The sequence below is a fragment of the Cupressus sempervirens genome, chromosome 3 (assembly GCF_028749045.1).
Source record: "Cupressus sempervirens isolate cs-2001-9-10 chromosome 3, ASM2874904v1, whole genome shotgun sequence".
NCBI lineage: Eukaryota > Viridiplantae > Streptophyta > Pinopsida > Cupressales > Cupressaceae > Cupressus > Cupressus sempervirens.
The window spans coordinates 252,518,037-252,541,896 of NC_143120.1; the positions used below are offsets into that span (position 1 = coordinate 252,518,037).

Below are 23,860 nucleotides of genomic sequence, written 5' to 3' on the forward strand. Positions count from 1 at the left end.
TACAATCTCGTAAGTTGCCTATTTGTATTTTATTTTTTTTCAATGCATAGATGTTTTTGTTAGGGTATGAAGTAGTTAGATAAATATTTAACATATAAAATCACAACAAATATATGGACTGGAATTACAATTTAAAGCTTGATATAGCTATGAACAACAAGGTATTATTGAAACAAATAAGTTTCAATACAATGAAAGGCCCAATTTTGCATTCCATGTTATATAAAATAGCCACAAATATATGGACTAGAATTAGAATCATAAGCTCGGTATAGCTCTAGTATTACTAAATTCAATAAGTCTGAATAAAACAAAATATGCCCAATTTTGCTTTCAATGTGATGATGCATAAGATGTCAATCAACAATATATGAACGTTGATTACAACTTTGATCATGAATTAAATATAAATCTAACTTTGTAATAGAGCTAGACACAAGGACTAGATGGTTTAAGAAAATAAGCACAATTTAGCAATGAAATACAATCAAGCTCTTGCTCAAACAACTCCAAACCTTCTAAACTAAAGTCTACTATAAGATATACAAGTTTGAAACACAAATATGAATCATGAAGTACCAAAAATCACAATAAACCCTTCCAAAATATGGTGGTCATCTCAGAACTGTAGCCATCCAAGTTGTCAAATTGTCTAAAAAGATTTCAAATTGAAAGCTCCAACAATCTAATAATGAAATGCAACGGTAAATTCTAGATTAATCCAAACCAAAGATGAACTTGGGTTTCCCTTCAAACCATAATGAAATTCTCAAACTTCTCAAAGAGAAATAAAATAAGCCAAGTACATCAAATGAATTCCTTAAATCTCATCTTATAATCCTCTCATAAAGTTTCTAGAAACCATGTTAAAAAAAATTGTCTTCAATATTTTGACATGTAAATTGCATATAAGAAATAATAATAAAGTGATACACAATATAATTTCTTCAATAATTTAAAGTCACTTTAATATCCTTATACCTCTATATGTTGGTCTTCCATTTGGTATAATAATTAGATACTTTATGGTGTTAATACATTAAATATCTTTATACCTCTATATGTTGGTGCCCCATTTGACATAATAATTAAATACTTTATTATATGAATACATCAAATACACACTTGACCCTTCATATCTCCTTCAATCATTGAAATATTTCATTTATTTGATTGTATTAAAGTCAACTCTCGATCAGATATTAATTAATCAAATTAACTCAACTGCATTACATGCCAAATATCAAACCAACAGCTAATCACGTCAACTTTTCAGTTATAATTCTTGTGCCCTTTACATCCAAATGGTAACATATATGATAAGTGTAAACCTAAATGTCCAAGTGATTTACTCAAAATAGGAAGTGTATAAATAAAGCCTAAAAAGACTAGTGGAAGAGATGCACTAAGATGTAGAATACTGAAATAGACACCCAAAGGAACAACTAAATAATTCAAATCACCCTCAAAAGCTCCTCCTACCATCACATTAGCCTACAATTACCACCAATAATAGGCTAATCTCTAAAAATAACTATAATGCTTAGGAAGGTGCAGAGGTGAGGACATTGTACCCTATAAATCCATTTTTGCACAGTACTGTACAAACCATTTTGTATGGAGAATAGACATAGCTAACTAAAAGTTGCAACTAAACTAATAGTTTGGCCTTTAGTTACCTCTAAACTGATATTTTGGCCTTTAGTTACCCCTAAACTGACCAGCTTGGTAGATTATATTACCTTCAGGTATAATTTAGTTTAAACAAGATACAAATCATGAGCCTTTAATTGTTAACTAGGGGAGAGGGCCCAGTACTTGGTTGTGACAGGACTTATTCAGTTGATACCCACATCTAAAGATTTAACATCCATATTTATTATGTTAATGCCCAACTTTTTTGACAATATTGTACCAATAATTGCGACTTTAAAATTGTTAGTACAATAATAACCACCCATAATTGAATGAAATGTACCCTTCATTATTAAAAAACAACCAATGATGTGATGCCACATCAGTTGTGCAAGTATGCGAACCATTTTGCACGACCATTGGTCTCACTTTTTATTTGGGCTATTTTGGACAACTTGGTAAAAAAGCATGCTGATGTGGCAACATAATTGACGATGTGGACTTGAAACCTTAATTATAAGCAAATGACTTGTCAAGTAAGCGGCTGTAGAATATTGGGATTTTTTTTTTTTAAAATTACATATGACTTCGATAAGCACGAAGTTAGGGTGCTCAAGTACTGGGTCCTCTCCCCTAATGATGCAAAGGTGGTATGCCATGCTATGATTACTGCTGGTTTGGCATGATGGTCTTGTCGTCTCTGTTATCATCTCTAGTCCAAAATTAAAATTAAAATGTTTCAGGTTGTACAAAGTTACTGAATATTTAACATATATCACAGTTCTTTCCTAAGATATGTTGTACAAACAAAGTTTTTAGCACATTCAATGTCAACGGTTCCTTGCTTTAAGGGATCTTTTAACTATTTATGGACTTCTGGATATCTGCGCCTTCATTGTTTAGTCATTTATTTGGCTGGTGTCATCCCCTAATATTCATAATGTCAAAACCAACCGTTTCCCTGCATACGACAATTGCAATTGCTAAGTTCGATATATTTTTTGTATTGTTTCATCAACCATCTAATTACATCTTTCGATATTCAGAGATAAAAGGCTATTATGTGTACTGTTAATATTATTATTTGCAACTAAAAAGGACCCAACGACTGAAGCTCGAAGCTTTTTCACTGACATGTCATTTGCAGAGGATAAATATATTGATTAAACTGCACAGACAATCAACAATTAATGAAATTGATCAAGATTGACCAGATAGTATATGCAATTTTTAAATCAAGCTACTAGAAATGTTTCAACGTCAGAAAAATTGATACATGCATTGAGCCCCCATTATTGGGAGGAAGACCTTTCCCAGCTTTAATGCCGAAAGCTTTCAAAAATGCGCACAGAAGATTGGATGGTTTTAAGTTCCTCCAACCCAAAATGCTTGAATGATCCATCAGAAAATAATTGCCCAAGAATTGCTGAATCTGGCTGGGATTTTGCAAGATGAGAGGCACCCGGTGCACTACTTCCATCTGTAATTTTCTTTTCATGTTTCATTTTTAGTTTCTTTACATTCTGCTGGTAAGGCTCATCATAATAATTGTCTTCGAGATCATTATATTCACCTTCTCTGACGTCAAATGCATGCTTACCATCAGCTCTCACAAGCTTATTTGGAAATGTCACTTGATCGAAGTGTTTATTAAAATTTCTCAATTCATTTTCCTCCATCTGAACATCAGGGCTCATGATTGGAGACCTGCCTTTCATCGCTTCATAACTTTGATTACATCTTTCATCATTTAAATATACTTCACTGTCTTTCATCCTAGTCTGGGTACGTTCAAGAACAGGCAAAACTCCTCTCAAATTTGAAAGAGATGGGAGCATACCAATGGCGCAGGGCTTCCAATTTTCAACAATGCTCCAAGGTCCTTCCATGAGAGATAGTTCCTCATCCAACTTCCTTTCATGAATATCATTCTCTGAAATTGTTTTATCAATATATTTTGCATGAAGCATTTTGAGAGACTCAAATTGTTGCTTTGCTTGCTCAAGGAGAACAGTCTGTCTTGCAAAAGTAGCTTGAGTATCTGGTTCAACTAGAGAACTGTTGCGGTACCTAACTTCAACAAGTTCTTTGTTATGAATCAATTCTTGACCCACAATATTGCGTGTATAACTCTGGTCTAGAAAGTCTGAAGCACAATGTTGTCTTTCTTTGTCAAACTTCAGGAGGTTTACTAGAATTTGTATTTTACATGAAAGAGACTTGCTGCCAAGCAAATCAGTAATAATCAGTGCTACTTCTGAGAGAGCACTGCTGTAAACTAAGCTCTTTAGACACTCAAAAAGTAGCTCTTGCAAATATCCCTTGTGTAAAGGACCACGGCAGAGAGAAATATGTGCATCTGCTGAATTAAATTTCTTAGACTCCGTTTTCCAGAAAATTCCCAGATCCTTCAGAAGCCAGGTGACCCAAAACACAAGTTCTCGAGTGTAGGGATGCTTGATAGCAATCGAGTTTCTTGGTTCTAATGGTTCACCTAGATTGTCTGACAAGTCCAAATTTCCTGTAAACAAGAATACGATATCATCAAGCTGCTTATCATTTCTTATGATGCACAAACAAAATCCATAAAATGAAGATTTTACAAGTTATCTAGTACCTTTCTTTTGCTCAAATGCGTCGATTTCAATAGCAGTAATTATTTCTACAGCAGCCTTGATTAGCATAGTTCGTATCTGTGGTTTCCTGAGGCATATTGCATCTACAACTAACTTCCAATTCTCCCTGTTAAGTTGGGATAAATTTAAATTATCTAAAAATACATCTTCCCGCATAGCATTTGAGAACACAGGCATAAACTTGTTTCCCAGATCAACTTCCTTCAACAGACACTCTTCTAGCAGTACAGACACCACATCTTCTGGATATGCTGTACAAAACTTCACGAGTCTCCTCAAATTTGCATTAGCCTGTTTTGTAACACCTGAAGGCAGATATCAGTACCATTTTAAAAACAAGGTGAGTCTTAAAATTGAAACTCGTAAAACTCGCATAATGGAAGAATTCAAGAATCAATACAGTTTTCTTTTGCAAGGTAAAACATTTATTTATTTTGTTTGGTAAAAGCTTGAAGCTGAATGAAAGGTAAAATATTTATACTAAAAACAGAATTGGCATAGAAATGTTAGGCAGAGGTGAATCAGATTGACAGAACATTCCAGAAACAGGTAATGATTTACAGAGAGCAGCAGGCATAAACATGATTCAAAAGAAGCAATTGCAAGTCACCATGGACCACGGTGGCAGCTTTGATAAGAAATATGTTTCATCATATACTCTAAGACGAAACTATAAAATACATGGCAGCAGCAGGATACCGAGATTAAACAATACTTCATAAAACTGCATCTATATTTTATAATGTCTCTAAGGTAGCAAGGGAGGATTTAAATATTGAAATAAGGGGGAAAAAAGGACGAGTCCTTTTAAATCCTGTTCAAAAAAAATAGACAAACAGGCATGCTGGAAAATTGAATTTCATCACAATAGGTGTGTACCTTGCGCACATGATTAGGAATCAGAATTACATCGCTTCCCACATTTTGCGCTTTCTGTTCCTTTTCTTGTGGAAAGAGACCTCCAACAATATTTTGCAACATCAAAAATTACACACATGTTTCGTGTTGTTGGACTCAGATACTGTTTGCTACACCTTGACTTTTTATTAATTATGAAAATGCTATGTACATATTCTGCCAGGCATCCAATTCTCATATCCTAGCCATTTTCTGGCCTTCTTAATCACTGAATTTTGTCATGTTAATTAATATTCAAAATGCAAGAATCATTATCAAGTAAATTAACATTCTAAAAGGTTACATGCAATCAAATGTACCTAGCCTACAATCTACTAAACAACATCGGCAAAACATTTAAACACACTAAAAATAGTGTTCATTTACTCTTCTCGGTATCCTTTTATTTGTTGATGGGGAAATTATGAGAGGAGCTAATGAAAATATCAGAGTTGTGCAAATGGCTAAAAAAAGGTTGCAGTGTGCAAAGATTATCAGGCCCTGTTCCAGTATGTGAATTTTACTTTAAGCAAAATTGAACTGTTTCAGGTCATATAAAGAGTTGCAACTTTTAACAGAAGTTCATGCGCACAATGGTAATGCAGTTCTCATTAGTAAAACCTCTAGCAAGAAAGCAAGACTAAGTGGAAGAAGATTAACTCTAGAATGAGAGTGATATCAATGTTGACTTGGTGAAAATTAAAAAAACAGCTTTGTGGGACCTCATCAATGATCTGCACTATTATGAGGCCCTGCATACATAGTAGGATAAAAGTGTTGAACAGGCCAGATAACTGAGGGGGAGTGGGGGGGAGGTGAATCATTTATCATAAAACAATTTTCTGAACTTCAATTAATCTGGAGCAAACATAAAGCAATCAGATTATTAAAACAGATACAATCATAAAAGAACATAAACACCATACACCATGAACACTAGAATTTTTGTCGGAACCCAAGATAGGAAAAACCACAGAAAAGCTAATTATCATGAATAAAAACATTGGTTAAGATGACATTGGTTAAGGTGTTTTTTACAAGGGTTCACTATTAGTTTGCTCACTACAAGTAAGGTTCACTGCCCAAAAGTGTAAAGTTTCTGCTAATTCCTTATCTCTGAATCAGACTTTTAATCCAGTCTTAAACGCTGAGAATGGTCTTTTAAGAATTCTGAATATTGATGAAATTAATGCCTATTTTGATGCAGATCCAATAATGAATATTTGACCTTTGATTGTGAGGGAGTATCTCTGATATAATTCACAGGATATAGATGCTTAGAGGAGAAGACTTTGTTGTAGCTGTGTGTCCTTAATCTGCATTTATAACCTCCCTATATATCCTTCCTAAAGGGTATGTCCCTCAAAGGGACATAACCCTTCCTAAACTAGCACTAACTAAACTCCCTCTAAGTCGGCGATCTGGGAAGACACATTTAATAACACCTAACTAACTATGTGTTAGTTTATTTAAGCATCATATTGTTGCTTCATGAGAAGTCGCCGGCTCCTATACGAAGAGTTATATATAATATAATGCCAGTTTAGAGATATATTATAATAAAAAGAGGAAGTATGGTCTGTACTATCAAACCTGTAGGTTATCTGGTTAATATTCTTAATACTCCCTCTTAACCTGATAATCCTAAAGAGAGATATTATATCTAGCAACACCAATATAGATGAATAAGCAAGAATTAATACTCTATATTTGTCTATTTCTTCTTAGTATGTGGTATCATAGAACACATGATACAAAGTCATATTACTATACCTGTGATATGACAAATCACTACTACTAGTGATATTATACATGATAAATCTAAAGAGTAATCTCTTCATTTATCCAAGTTGTGATTTCATAGAAACTGGTATTTCTATATCACAAGAAGATCTTAAGTTTTAAGATCTACCAGAATACAGGATAAACCAAGAGAATACTAATATTCTTCCTTTATCCAATTTGTGACCCATGAAAATAGCAATGTCAACATCACAATATGATCTAAAACTCATCTAGATCTTACAGTAAAATCTATTGTTTAGTACATTATCTAAAAGATCGTCATCTCTCATAATGCCTTTTATACAAGTGTTCATTATTTCAAAGATCGTCACCTTTTTAAATAATAAATACACATGGTGAAGCCCATAACAGTCAATAGCCTGACAAAATAAAAATTATTTTATTAGTAATCAAAAGAGTACAAATGGATTATAACTCAACCATACCAAGTCTCCTCCTAAAACATTCTATCTTCACTCTAGATAGAGGTTTGGTGAGTATGTCTGCTGTCTGATCTGCAGTGCAGATGTATTCCAATTTTACAAAAATTTTGTCTACCATATATGTTACATAATGGTAAGGAATTTCAATATGCTTGGACCTATCATGGAAAATTGGATTCACTGAGAGCTTGATGGAACTTTGATTATCACAATGAATAATCGTAGGATTCATGGCTTGCCCAAATAATCCCACAAGTAACTTCCTCAGCCAGACTATTTCTCGAGAGGCCATCACTGCTGCAATGTATTCGGCGTCTGTGGAGCTCTGAGCTACTGAAGACTGCTTTCTACATATCCAAGATATCATAGCTGATCCTAAACTGAAACGGCATCCTGAAGTACTTTTTCTATCTTTAACACTTCCACCCCAATCTAAGTCGGTGAATCCATGCAAGTCTAAAGCAACTTTCTCATATTTGAGTCCAAAAGTAAGCGTGCCTTGTAGGTATCTCATAATGTGTTTAATCGCAACTAGGTGAATCTCCTTCAGTTCATACATAAACTAACTTAAGGAATTAACTGCATAGCAAATATTCGGCCTTGTATTTACTAAATGCATAAGGGACCGAATCATTTGTCTATAGAGAGTAGAATCTATGGAAGGTGATTTTGCTGCTACTTCCTTAAGTTTATGTAGATTAGTTTCCATTGGAAAAGACATAGGTTCGCAATTCCACATTCCAAATCTCTTCAAAATGTCTGATGTATACTTTCCTTGATTAAGTATGATACTGTCAGAATTCTGCCATACTTCCAGACCTAGGAAGTAATGGAGTCCCAAATCTTTCATTTCGAATTCTCTAGCTAGATCTTTCTTGCACTGATCTATGAGATGATCATCATTTGTTATTAGTAATCATCGACACACAGTATCAAAATTACCATATCATCTTTATCTCTTTTATAATATAAATTTGGATCAGCTTCATTCTTGGAGAATCCTAAGCTGGTGAGATACTTATCAATTCTTTCATACCAAGCCTTGGGAGCTTGTTGAAGCCCATAGAGAACTTTCTTGAGCCTGCAAACAAACGCGTTAGAATCATGAGTTTCAAATCCTTCCGTTTGCTCCAGATATAATTCTTTTGAAATCTTTCCATTTAAGAATGTTGTTTTTACATCCATCTGATGCACCTTCCATCCCTTTGATGCGACAATTGCTAAGACTGCTCTTACAGAGGTATCTCTGGCAACAGGAGCAAAAGTTTCTTCATAATCAAATCCCTTCTTTCTGAGAAAATCCTCTGGCTACAAATTTGGCTTTATACTTCTCAATACTACCATCAGCAGCATGCTTTATTTTAAATATCCATTTGGAAGAAACAACAGATTTTCCTTTAGGTCTTGAAACAATTTCCCAAACATCATTTTTCATAATAGATTGGCATTCTTCTATCATAGATTCTTTCCAAGCTGTATGTTTAATAGCATCAAAAGAATTGATTGGCTCTGTTTTGGATAAATCACTCGTGTTTGCTGTATAACCAGAGAATCTTTTAGGTCTTTTGCTTTCTCTAACTGTTCCGGAAGGTGCAGCAAAGTCTTGAGCTGCTTCAACTATTTTAATGGCCCAAAGTGGTTTTTTCTTTGAATTTACTTCAAGGTTCATATTTTGAATTTCATCTTCGATTTATTCTAAGTTCTCCCTTTGGGACCCAGATTCACCATTTCTTTCAGAACAAGATAAAGGAGAAGGTTCACCAAAACTTATGGCTCTTTTGAATGCAAGATCTTCTTCAAAGATTACATCTCTGCTAAGTTCAATATTTTTCTGTCCAAGTATGAAAATCCTATACGCCTTGGATGTTTCACTATACCTTACAAATATATCTTTCCTCCCAGAGGGTTCTAACTTGGTTCTCTTTTCTTTTGGAACATGAATATATACAGGACACCCAAAAATTGTAAGATGACTTATATTGAGTTTTATTTTAGTAAACACTTCTTCAGGGGTTTTATCTTTAAGATAGGAGTGAGGACTTCTGTTTTGAATATATACAGCAGTACAAGAGGCTTCTACCCAAAGATAATATTTTAGATTTTGATCAAAAATCATAGCTCTAGCAACTTCTATAATTGTCCTATTCTTTCTTTTTGCTACCCCGTTTTGCTCTGGATTATAAGGAACCTTTTAAACAAATCTGAAGTATATTCTCTTTCGTTATCAATTCTAAGGGTTTTAATTTTATGCCTTGAAAAGTTTTCAGTTAATGTTTTGTATTCTTTAAACCTTTGTAGGATTTCTTCTAATTCCTTGCATTTTAAAAAATAAATCCATGTTTTCCTAGAGAAGTCATCCATGAACAAGATATAATACCAGAATCCTCCAAGAGAAGGAATAGACATGGGTCCACATAAATCTGAATAAATTAATTCTAGTATATTATTTGTTTTCCTAGTACTATCTTGAAAGGGACTTCTAGTGTTCTTACCCAGAGCACACCCTTTGCAAATACTTGGGTGGTCTTTATTTAGTTTAGGTAATCCAGTAACCATCTTCTCCATACTTGATAAAGTTTTGAAATTTAGATACCCTAATCTTCTATGCCATATTTCATTTGTATATGCAGCGTCGTGAACTAGGACTTGAATAGAACGACTAGGTTCTGTATTCAATTCATACAAATATCCTTTTCTTTGACCAATTAACTTTGCTTTCTTGATAGAGGAGTTCTTAACCCCAGTTAATACTTTGCCATCCACGAATGCAACATTGTGCCCATCATCTTCAAGTGTTGTAATTGAGATTAGGTTTCTTTTAATTCCTAGTACATAGAGTACACCTTTAAGAAGAAGAGTATTTCTTGATTTTCGTTTCAAAGTACAATTTCCAATTCCTTCAACAGAGTGTGTTGAGTTATCACCAATGGTAACTTCACCATTAACCTTCTTTGATAAAGAATCTAGAGTTTCTTTGTAGCCCATTATATGTCTAAAAGATCCACTATCAATTACCCATGTTTTATTTGAAATTTCATTTAATAGAGAGGAATACAAAACACGGTTCTATGATCATAAGTATCTTCTTCTCTAATGACATTTGTACAATTTGCTGCTTGTTTGGTATTTTCAAGACAATTAGATCTATAGTGTCCAAATTTTTCACATTTGAAACACTATTTTAGATAGATCTTTCTTGAGCCTTTTTCTTCTTGAAATGCTTCTTCTTGCCTTTATAGGAGTTTGTATTAAGAACGTGAAATTCTTCATCTTCTACTTTTGGTTTCCCTCCTTTCTTTAGTTTTCTAGATTCCTCTTGAAGACAATCATTCTTGCGTCTGTTAAAGTCTGGAAGCTTATCTCTAACACTTATTCCTTGTGCAAATGTCTCCCATGACTCTGGCAATCCATCTATAGCCATAAGTGTTAATTATGTGTCACTAATGATGGTTCCTATGCTTGATAGTTCATCTCTAATGCAGCAACTCTTAGGAAGTAAGAAATTATCAATTCTCCTTTATCTAAATGTGATTCAGTTGCCTTTTGAGTGCAAGAACCCTAGTTGCATTGTTTAATTCATAGGCATTTCGTAATGCATTTGTTTACCGTACTAGTAAAGAAATCAACACATACAAACAATGAAGCTAACACAACACTACCTCCTTAATGAAGCTGACCTTGATAGCTGCTTGTGCTGCTTTCCCTATTTTCAATTCCTCAGTACCCTGAGCCAAGTGTCGCTGCACTGCCTCCAACTGGATGATTAGCTCCTCTCGAGTTCTCTACGCATCCACCAAGACAGCCTCCCAGCCAACACCTACTCCCAGTGCCTCTAGTACACAGAAAGTCCATGCCTGCAGCAACTTCAACTCTTCTCAACTGGTCAGACTCCCACGACTGATATCTACAACGACTGGAGGTCCAGGGGGGGCGGGGTCGAGGGGGCAGTACAGGGTAAGGTCGAGGGGCAGTGCCCCTCGCCACCAAGACCAAATTAACACTTCGCAACCCACACAGAAATGCACGGAGCACACCGTCTTTGTCATTTTCTGTCGATTATACACTCTTTCTAGCAACCATTGATGCTTCCCCTTCCCTTTGGCATTATCTGTCACTCATTCTGAACAACTTGAATTTGTCATCATTTTTTTTTAATTTTTTATTTAGAAAACCCCGCACACCCATCTTCTACATAGACTCAACAATCTCTCCTCCACAAATGACAAACAAAACTCCAACAATCTTTCGCTAAAATCACTCCTCTGGCAATGAGAAGCTCAACAATTCTTCCGGCAATGAAAACAGACAGATAGATCATGCTGCGGAAGACCCCTCACAAAACAGTCCGCGGGAGCTACTCCTGGGACAGTCCGCAGACATCTACCGCAGGACAATCCTCGGGAGCCACCCGCGGGACAGTCCACAGACCTCTACTGCGAGATAGTCCGCAGGGACTACCCGTGGGACATGTCCACGGGAGCTATCTGCAGGGACTACCTGCGGGACATGTCCGCGGGAGCCACCCGTGGGACAGTCCGCGGACAGCTGCATCTGCTCGCGGGACTTTTACTACCTTCTTCTTCTTCTTCTTCTTCTTCTTTTTTTTATTTTTTTTTTAAATTTTTTGTCAAAAATAAAATAAAATAGAAAGACAACACCTCAATTTTGCCTCCAGGCGCCGCCATTCTGCAACGACGACGGAGTCAGCTGGCCATTCTGTGACAGCAACGGAGTCTTCCTAGCACCATATATTTGCAATTTAAATCCATTGACTACCGGAGGCACCTCTTGCTCGTCCAATGTCTCCAATTTTATCACCCGATTGTCGTCGACCTCCCGGGTCTGATATGGTCCAACCCATCTTGCCTTAAACTTTTCCTGTTTGATTTCATCCCGACCATCGTACTTAGGGCCCAACTGCCCCGACTGAAACCTACCGAGTTTGTCATGCCATGCCTTATGTCTGTTCTGTGTTACCTCCGTCGCCCACTGTGCCTGCAGTCGTCGCACATCTAACTTTGTTGTCGGTACCCTTCAAGTAATTTTATGGTGCGATGCGTTCTTTTCCTCCTGTGCGGTCCGTTCACCGTGTACCGAATGGTGGGATCTTTTATTTTTATGGGTCTGTATTGTATGTCCTTCCCTTCTTCAGCCGTAATCTCCTTTGCGTCATCTGCTTCTCTATATTCCTCCGAACACTCATTTTCCTCCTTTTTCTCACCTTCGTCGACCCTTAGCATATTACAACTCGAAAAGAGTTCGTAGTCTTCTATTCGCCAATGGTAAAGGCCATTCACCGAGTCTAGGTCGTCGTCATTCGATCCTCCCTCTAGTCTCAATATTCCTTCTTCGTCCAGTTCCATTCTCCTCTTTCCTTCGTCATCATTTCTTTCGTCGTCACTGTCGCCTTCACCTTCTGAGTCTGACGATGCTGCCTCCTCACCTACCATTTGTGTGTGCAAGTTAATAATGAATTTTTTGCCTCTGTGCTCCATTGATAGGGTATTTCGTTTCCAATAATGTTTTACTTTTGCTTGCACCAACCAAGTCCGTTCGAGAATAGCATCATATCCTTTTCTTTTCAATGGAATGACCACAAAATCCAATAAAAATGGTTGCGTTCCAATAGTTACCGGTTGCGCTTTCAAGATTTCCAACAGTTTGATTCCATGTTGGTCTGCCGTGAGCAACTAAAATGTAGGTGGCCACAGCGTCAACTTTCCCAACTTCTTCCACGTATCCTCCGCCAACACATTCACGCCAGAGCCTCCGTCGACAATTGTGTCTGTCAGAACAGTTTCCAAAATCCCCATCTCGACGACCACCGGATGCCATCCGGAGGTGAGTGCCAGCAGCATTGGGTCTGTTGTCATCACTTCCCTATTGTCCCTTCCTGTGTCCTTCGTTGCTTTCAAAAACGGTGTATAATTCAGAATGGTCGTCCGTAACTGGGACATTGTGAGGAGATCACTTATCTTGACCGATATCTCCGTTTGTAAGATTTGTCGTACAATGTTTTGTTCTGCGAAATTCCTTACCAAGGTGTCGGTGATGTCCTTCAACTGAGATGTCCCCGCCGACGATGCCTTTGCAATTTCTGCCTGCGCTTCCCCCAATTTTCTCTTTTCCTCCACTTGCCTCCGTGTAATTGCCAGAACCTCCTCTACATCCATGCCGACAGTGATCAAGTTTACTCCAGACTTTGGACACTTGGAATCTTCGTGATCATTGAGTCCGCACCATCTACATAATAATTTCGATGTGTTTGCCGTTGTACAATCTCGCGCAAAATGACCCCACAAATTACATGCTCGGCATTCAACAATCGGTCGTCCGTTTGCATCATACTGAGTTCGACTTCGGCTCCCATTATTATTGTTATTATTTGTATTGTTGTTATTTTTCCCTCTGCTATTATTCCTGTATCCTCCAAATGTGGCACCTGCACTATTCGTGTTTCCGCTACTGCCCGACGGGGAAGCCTCCTGTGTAAGAAACACTTGCGGAGATCCTCTTGTCTTCATGTTAAAGGGGCACTCTTTTGTGGAATGGCCTATGATCTGACAAATGTCACAAAATTGGTTCTTTGGACACGATCCTTTAGTATGACCGTTGGTCTTACACTCCGTGCACCACAATTCACTGCCTTTTGGCTCCTTCTACATGTTTTTAAACTCCATCATGCGAACCATATCCTTCTGTAGGGCACGAACCTTCTTGCTGCTGCCTTCGTTGTCGTTGCTATCATCTCCAGCAGGCTCGTCGTCATCAGAATTGGAGCTAGTTTTCTTCTTCTTTGTCTTTTGCTCACTTTCAAGGTCCAGTGCTCTGTTATACGCGTTCGCATATGACGACGGTGGCACAATTTTCATTTTCCTCCGCAACTTCGAGCGTAAGCCGTCCACAAACCATATTTTCTGCAATCCGTCAACCGGCTTGCTTTACATTTTGTTTATTAAGTCTTTTAATCTCCTAGCGTAGACGCGGACAATTTCGTGCTTCCCCTGTTTGGCATTGAAAATCTCTACTACGATTTCATTATCATCCCGCAAGAGTTTAAATTCCGCTAGGAACTCCTTTTTAATGTTATCCCAACTATTTAGCTTTTGTTGATTCGTATCGGAAAACCAATCAATCGCCACACCCCGTAGGGTTGCCGGAAATTGCCTGACCCATTCGTTGGCAACTATGATTCCATTTGCCCGCCAGATCGTCTCACATGTCTTACAATGTCGGATGGGGTCGGCTGTACCATCGCCCTCAAACTTCGACAGCTTTTCTTTGGGTCCCGCCATCACAACTGAATTTGGTAGAGGCGTTACTGGGTCCTGCAACACTGGGGCTGTTTACTCCAACATCGGAGGTCTGCACTCCCGCACTGGAGGTCTGAACTCCCACATCGGAGGTTTGCACTCCCACACCGGCGGTTTGAACTCCTACACCGGAGATCTGCACTCCCACACTGGTGGTCTGAACTCCCACACCGAAGGTTTGAACTCCCACACCGGAGGTCTCAACAGCTGCGAACCTTGGTGAAGAAGAAGGATCTTCTGAAGTTGTCTCCCGCGAAAGTGTATCTTAGACGAAGAGGTCACTCCACGCTCATGCTCCCTCGGCACTGCGTGCCGTGTGAGTTGATGCTCTTCCATCTGAATTTTCTTCCCTCGGCGAACACAAATTCAAGAACTCCTCCCGTGCTTCTTCCACCAATTCCACTCGCTTCCGAGTCTCCTCGAACAATTCTTCGATGCTCCAGTTTCCGTCGGCAATCTTCTGAAATCTCCGTCGGCATTCGGCTTGCTGTGCCAGAATTAAATTCTCTTGCGCAGTATGAGTTCCATCTTTTCCCTTGACCTTATTCCGATCCTTGTTAAGCTGATTTGGCATTAATCTTCATTCCTCCCACTTTCCAGATTCATAAGGCAACGGCGCCAAATGTTTACCGTACTGGTAAAGAAATCAACACATACAGACAATGGAACAGAATAGCAAAATTATATTCGCATATGTCAGACATACATTATGCTTCATAATATCAGTAATAGTAAATGATTGATGATTTGCAATGATCCCAGACGGGATATAAATACTATCCGCCGAACCTTCCCGGAGGAGTCCGTCGGCCACAAACATTATGTCCGCTACAAACTATTTACCCGTCGGCTACAAAATACAAAACACCGACGACAATCATTCCGTCGGCTATAGAAACACTGTCGGGACCATCCAGTCATCTAACACCATTCATCATATCAAAGGCAGTTTGATGTTTTGTAAGCATAGGTACAATATCATTTTTCACTCCATCTAAAGATGATTTGAATAGCTTTTCTATTTCCTCTGCTCCAGATAGATTTGTGAGATTCAACTGGGGGTTGTTTGGATGCTCCATCAATGAATTGTTTTACATTGTTCTCTTCAAGAATCATCATGATTCTGAATTTCCAGGCTTCAAAGTGTTCTTTCCCATCAAACCTGTCTTGAGGTTTGATTGTGTATGCCATTGAAGATAGAAGATAGTTGCTAGATATATATAGAGTTTAATAATTGAATTTTGCAGAGCCTAGGTTCGACTACTAGAGCTCTGATACCATGTAAAGTTTTTGCTAATTCCTTATCTCTGAATCAGACTTTTAATCCAATCTTTAAATGCTGAGAATGGTCTTCTAAGAATTCTGACTATTGATAAAGTGAATGCCTATTTTGATGCAGATCGAATAATGAATATTCGACCTTTGATTGTGAGGGAGTATCTCTGATATAATTCGCAGGATATAGATGCTTAGAGAAGCAGGCTTTGTTGTAGTTGTGTGTCCTTAATCTACATCTATAACCTCCCTATATATTGTAATAACCCCAATAGGTTATAACTCCCTCAAACACCAAAAATCTTTATACTTCAGTTGTTTGACATTTCGTCAAACACTTTGCAAGCAAGCTCTGATACCACTGTAATAGCCCTCCTCAAATCTGCCCTCAAAAACGCTGATTGAAGGCTCAAAAAATTTTGTCAAACAATTCACATGCAAGAGACATATGACTAATATAGTACTTCAGTTTGCTTTAAATGACTTTTTTCCAATTTGCATCAATGAGAATCTAGTGATAGAAGATTACAATGAACTACACAATGACCTAACATGAGTGTGCTCCTAATTTTGACAATATTCGGTGCATATATTATGATCTAAGCATGAGAAAAGAACACCTACAGCCAACTGGCATTTTTGCAAACAGTTGGTATGCAAACTATCTAGCTGATAAATAATGAGATTGAATTGCTTAAATGACACCAGCAACTATTATCTTTTTGATTGCAATCAAATTTTTAATACAATGCTCATGAAATATGGCCAAGAATTTGGCATTTACATGGATTGATAAGTAGGAGATAATTTCCACAGCTAGTCAAATTGTGATATGAATATCAGGATTTAACTGTGTGATTTTGAGTCAAACTTGATGACCCATATTTCATGAGTAGTGATTCAACATGAATCCATCTCTCATGAGAATAAATGGAACACTTAGCACTCATTGGATCTAGGTGATGCTCACAAGGGTGAAGCACCGGGACTTCCCGAGAGGTCACCCATCCCAATACTACTCCAGCCTGAGCGCGCTTAACTACGGAGTTTCCTCCTTAGTTAAACCCAAAGCTTGCAACCCCATTTGCAAAACCTTCACCAAGTGTTGTGCCTTATGAACCATTCATTAGAAAGCCCCTTAAGCTCATCAATTGATAAGTAGTTGATAATTTCCACAGCTAGTCAAATTGTGATATGAATATCAGGATTTAACTGTGTGATTTTGAGTCAAACTTGATGACCCATATTTCATGAGTAGTGATTCAACATGAATCCATCTCTCATGAGAATAAATGGAACACTTAGCACTCATTGGATCTAGGTGATGCTCACAGGGGTGAAGCACCGGGACTTCCCGGGAGGTCACCCATCCCAGTACTACTCCAGCCTGAGCGCGCTTAACTACGGAGTTTCCTCCTTAGTTAAACCCAAAGCTTGCAACCCCATTTGCAAAACCTTCACCAAGTGTTGTGCCTTATGAACCATTCATTAGAAAGCCCCTTAAGCTGGAGTAGTACTGGGGAGCCTCCTGGAGAGCCAATTGAATACACACCAAGGAATTCTGAGTATCCTCTAGCTCATGAGAAAGCTGGTCAACCTCCTCCTCCTTCAATGCATCTAAATAGATCCCTGCAAGATTAAGGAGATGATCGTGATCTGAAAGTCAATGTATGTAACTTACCTTCATTGCCTCCATGCCTTCCTTGATCTGTTGTAAGTCGTCACAAGAACCTGTTGTGACTCCTTTCTGTCTCTCCTACAGTTGAATCATCCAAATGTGATTCTCAATCAATCCATACATCCTGTCATGATGAGATAAAACCGCGACAATATCCTTGTCCCTTGTCTTCAGCTAGCTTGCCAAACCAAGTGAAGAGCTACTAGCCTCTATCTCATGTGAAGAAGCATCCAACTGTGCTTGATACTCATTCTCTGCAAAGTCTTGAATGCTCACTTTCTAATCAACTGTACTATCCTCAAACATGACAGTATCCTCAACTGTTGTAACTTCATCCAGCCCAACTGTATTGGAATCACTATCTGTGTCAATCATGCAATCCGGTGTGCCTATGATATCACCTTCTGATGCAACTGGCTCAACCTGCACAACATCTGAAACCCCTTCTACCTGTGAAGATGATGCAAATAAACCATTACCTGAAGATGTGCTAATGTCTCCCTGTATTGAATCAACATGTCTGTTAAACTCCTCATACAAATTTCTGCCTGTCATAGGGAAGGTACGATCCTTAGGCCTATCAAAACGTTCAATCAGTCTCTCCTTAAACTCCACATAGGAGGTAATGTGTGCATGACCCATAGTGACCATACCATGATGCCACCACTTGTGTGCTAACCCATCCAGGTGAATTGCTGCATACTTAATAGCTTCTTCCTCAGGCATAGGGTTCATTTGAAAATATATGTCAAGCTTTTGAACCCAAGCTCTTGCTGTAGACTTCTCTGAGCCATCATAATATGGTAACTGAAGTTTCCCTGCTTTCTTTCATAGCTCATAGCTCTGGTTCTTGTCATGTCCACGTGGCATATGCTTCATCCGCACATCTATATAATCCCTAAAGGTAATTGCAGCAATAAAATCTGGACCTCCAGCTTCCCAATCTCTCCTCAGCTGGTCCTTTATATCAGTGATCTAGGGCTCTGGTACAAGTTGCTCTGGAGCTCTAGGAGGAAATGTTGGAACCATGGGCCTCGAACTCACTGTCCTAGTTTGCTGGGGTGCATGACCGAAATTGTTCTCAACTTGTTCGCGTCCATTATGTGCCCCATCCTGATTATTACCATTCTGATTATTTCCTCCAACCACATTAGCATTCAACCCCATTTGACGGGCCATCACCTGCATCATAAGCTCAAATCTCTGACTCTGTTCCTATGCTCTTTGCTCTGCTGATCGCTGTCCCTGTGCTAAGGTGTCTAATAATTGTAAGAATTTTTCCTTTCCCTAATTTGGACTGGCATTCATTTTGTCAAACATTTTTATCTGGCTAATCCAAATTCCCAATAAGACCTCCACAGGATGGCAGGACTTATAGCTCTGATACCACTATAATAACTCCCTCAAACACCAAAAATCTTTATACTTCAGTTGTTTGACATTTCGTCAAACACTTTGCAAGCAAGCTCTGATACCACTGTAATAGCCCTCCTCAAATTTGCCCTCAAAAACGCTGATTGAAGGCTCAAAGAATTTTGTCAAACAATTCACATGCAAGAGACATATGACTGATATAGTACTTCAGCTTGCTTTAAATGACTTTTTTCCAATTTGCATCAATGAGAATCTAGTGATAGAAGATTACAATAAACTACACAATGACCTAACATGAATGTGCTCCTAATTTTGACAATATTCAGTGCATATATTATGATCTAAGCATGAGAAAAGAACACCTACAGCCAACTGGCATTTTTGCAAACAGTTGGTATGCAAACTATCTAGCTGATAAATAATGAGATTGAATTGCTTAAATGACACCAGCAACTATTATCTTTTTGATTGCAATCAAATTTCTAATACAATGCTCATGAAATATGGCCAAGACTTTGGCATTTACATGGATTACCAAAATGACAATGCTGGTATAATGCACACTTACAGCTGAAACTTATAATACCCTAAAAAAAACAATACTAACAAGGGAACCTAGTTGTAGATGGCTGTAATAATTCTCCTTCAATGCTGCCCCTTCTGCTTTACTTTTTCGAACTGCTTTTTCAGCCTGCTTTTTCGGTTCCGCTTTTTCCGCTTGCTTTTTCAATTCCGCTTTTTCCACTTGCTTTTTCAGTTCCGCTTTTTCCGCTTGCTTTTTCGATTCTGCTTTTTCCGCCTACTTTTTCGGTTCCGCTTTTTCGGACTGCTTTTTCGTTTCTGCTTTTTCGGATTGCTACCCTGTTGAATCTCAAGACCATATCTTTCAATGGCATCAAGATTTTCAGCTTCAAGGGATTTCGTCCTTCAAACTATTGAGACATAACCTCCAGAAAATTCTCCAATTTCTTTGATATTTCCAACCATGCCTAAAAGAAGCTCTTCCATTTCTTTTATAGTGTTCTCACAAGAGCTCCATCCTTCGTTTTCTCAATGTGGGATAAAACATAACTCCTTTTATGTAACTTATGTCTCCAATGTGTTATAAAATAAAAGGGACTCTTTTAATTTAAATATTTCCCACAAACTATAGTCTATGCATTAATAAAGTTAAATATTTAAATTTAACTTTATAAAATAGCTTTATCAATGCAAAACAAATCTTATCAATGATAAACAAGTCTTCTTGCCGATTTTAAACAATTACCATCGACATACCGCTGCCACTGGATGTCCACCCATGCCCAAGATGACTTACTATAAATAGTAAGTATGCCCAAAGTTGCCTCAAAACCCCTCAGAAAGACTTGCAACTGAAACTATCTAGGCCAAATGGCCTCTAAGCCCCTTTAATGTCCTGGTTAGCCTACGGGACCATGGGAAAATAGGCTAACGACAACATCATGCTATGAATGTTAAAAAGGGGACATTACATATATCCTTCCTAAAGTGTATGTCCCTCAAAGGGACATAACCCTTCCTAAACTAGCACTAACTAAAATCCCTCTAAGTTGGCGATCTGGGAAGACACATTTAATAACACCTAACTATGTGTTAGTTTAGTTAAGCATCATACTGTTGCTTCATGAGAAGTCGCCGGCTCCTATACGAAGAGTTATATATAATATAATGCCAGTTTAGAGATATATTATGATAAGAAGAGGAAGTACGGTCTGTACTATCAGACCTGTAGGTTATCTGGTTAATATTCTTAGAATTTTTGTGGAAACCCAAGTTAGGAAAAACCACAGAAAAGCTAATTATCATGAATAAAAACATTGGTTAAGATGACACTGGTTAAGGTGATTTTTACAAGGGTTCGCTATTAGTTTGCTCACTACAAGTAAGGTTCACTGCCCAAAAGTAATAAAGCTCACCACTGATAGAAAAAGATTCACTGTCTGAATGAGAATAATGAAAGGGAATCCACCACTGAACTGACTATAACCAAGTACAGCAACACTGGAATAATATAATTGTCTTCTACTGGTTGCAATCTTTTGCATACAATTCAAATATCTTTTCCTTGTCAAATTTGCATTCACTACAGGCATACATTGGTATCAAACAGAATCATCACTTTCTTATACCATGCCAACACAATTTGAAATAGATCACCACATAACATTTCAATGGTGGTAAGTAATGAAACGTGGACCACACAAATCCTTCTTGCTCAAACCAAGACGCCTCCCTCAAATCAACACTACATATTCACTGTAATATGCGAAACCAAGAGATAAAATATACACAGTACAATGAAACCACTTGTTCTGAAGCACATTAACCACTTTCCATCTAGACCCAAAGGGGTGAACCATATTATGATGCAGAATGAATGGGATGAGAACAAACATAGCCAAAGATAGATCTAATCATAACATTATCCAGAGCATGCTAAGATATGTTGACCTCCTTATCACCAAAGCACCAACTCCTTATCCAAAATAAGATATGTTGACATCAATGACAACAACAATAACAAAAACGGATCACATACCAACAATCTTCCCCTTTGTCATCATTGATGACGACATTCATCAATAACAAAGCAAACAACTTAATCATCAAATAATATCAGCATTGAATCCTTTGTTCTTCTCCCTCTTTGACAATAATGACAAAAGGGCAAAACTCCCTCTAAAAAACTTACTCTGCTCCCCACTGAGAGGAAGCTGCCAAGCATTGATCCAAAAATAAAAGAGCATGTAATACCCTACACCAATGCACACACCGATGCATTTATTGTACTCTAAAAAGAGGCAGAACCCCCAACTTTTGTCTGTGATACTCAAAATTATCTTTGCACAATGGTTTTGTAAAGACATCTGCAATCTGTTCTTTTCTCAGTACATACTCGAGTCTGACTTGATTGTCCAATACCTTCTCTCTTGAAAAATGATATCTAATGGATATATGTTTTGTTTTGTAGTGTTTTACCCAATTCTCGGAAATGCTTATAGCACTGATATTATCACACATAACTGAGATTGGTTCATCAAATGTTATGCCAATATCCTTCACAGTTTGTTTCATCTACAGAACCTGAGTGCAACATGAGGATGCAGCAATTTATTCAACTTCGGCAGCAGATAATGATACGAAATCTTGCTTCTTAATCGACCATGCAACCACCCGGGAGCCAAGTAAATAAGCTCCACCACTTGTACTTGTTACCAGCGCATGCAGCCCAATCAGAATCAGTATATCTTGTCAAAGTGAAATCTAGGTCCTTTGGATACCATAATCCAAAACCTTTTGTACCAAATATCTAAAGATCCTCTTTACTGCAGACACATGATTCTTTTGATTTTTGTTGAAATCTGGCTGCTAAGCAAACAGCATACATAATATAGCAGCCAAATATAATAAACCTACAATCATTGACTTGTGCTTACTTGCACCAGCTTTTGGTGAATCATTTTTATTTGTCAACTTACATCGGATAACAATAGGTGTACAAACTGGTGGACATCTCAAAATTCACTTTACATCTCTTCTACAAATCTCTTATACAAATCATATTTTCTTCCAAGAACTCATCAACATAAACCACAACAAATCAGATTAGATCTAAATAAATCTCTAATATAAAAACCTGTCAACAGATCCCTTTTGTGTTAATGTTTTATATGCTGCAGGAGAAATCATTTACCTGCATTGACTTCTCTTTGTTATATTTCTATCTTGTTCCAGGTTTTATTGTAGTGGAGAGTTCCTCAAATTATATGCTTATGCTAACTTTGCATTACCGTGTGTATTCTGCGTAGTCACTTGGCTGTGATGAGATGTCTTCAGCGATCGGAAATTTATCATAATACTTAATTTGTGGTGTTGTTTTGATGAGAAGCTTCGACATTATATTTTATTGGGTCAGCATTGATTGGGTGTTACAACACTAACTGAGAGTGTCATTTGATTTTCTTCATGCAACGATGGATATTCATAACTGCGAAGTCATACTATGAGTCATATAGACTTGTCTTTTGGTATGTCGTTTTTCTTCTCTTTGCAGGTGTTAATGTTTGTTGAGACAAATAAGGAGATGTATTGTCACTGTTGTGCATGGTCTCTACATATCCTTTAGCATTGTTTCAATATATTTCCATTAAGTGTATCTGGTGTTTACAATCTTCAGTAGGGTATTATTATGTGTAAACTATCTGCAGCAGTTGTGGAAAAAATGATATAGTGTGATCATTATCGACTGTGAATTGTGTTGATTCAAGTATAATCTTGTGAGAGATCATCATAACTGCTACAGACATTACCTATTTAGTAATTGATGTATCTGCTATAGACATTTTGTGAATGACCAATGTGAGAGCATTTGAAGTGCCAATTATTTGTATTCAGTATCTGTGAGATACATATGACTTTGATTATACTGCAGATGCCAAGCAGATTTTGCTTATATTGTAAAATGTATTCTATGTGGGAATTTTAAGCGTCAACAATCTTTCAGACTTGGTGATTCAATAAAGGATCTAACTTTTGTGGGTTGGGTTGTTTCCCTTGAGTATATGTGTTCTTATTTTATTTGTGATCTGTTATGTTATTCTGGTCCCTAAAATTGATTGTGGTTTCTGAGCAGGTTTGTGTAAAGATCCCTGAATCAGATTTATACAAGTAGCGTTTAGGCAGCAAAAGTGTATAGCAGACATGATCTCAATTATATCAGAGGTTGTGATGAATGCTCAATGATCATCAACCATCACTTAGCATTCCACTCCCAACAGCTCACAAAGATCACCTTGGAGGGGA

At 37.6% G+C, this 23,860-nt stretch overlaps 1 protein-coding gene across 3 annotated transcripts in view; it reads right to left on the reverse strand.

Annotated features, from left to right (window-relative positions):
* Positions 1-2,775: 2,775 nt before the first annotated feature.
* Positions 2,776-23,860, reverse strand: part of LOC149565822 (las1-like family protein) — an 86,619-nt gene continuing 65,534 nt past the window's right edge. For all 3 annotated transcript variants that reach the window (XM_089819310.1, XM_089819309.1, XM_089819311.1), the window contains 2 exons: positions 4,253-4,576; positions 2,776-4,156 (listed from right to left, as the gene is read on the reverse strand). In XM_089819310.1, coding sequence (XP_089675436.1) covers positions 2,955-4,156; positions 4,253-4,576 — 1,526 coding nt within the window. In that variant the 3' untranslated portion in view covers positions 2,776-2,954. The remainder of the gene's footprint in view (positions 4,157-4,252; positions 4,577-23,860) is intronic.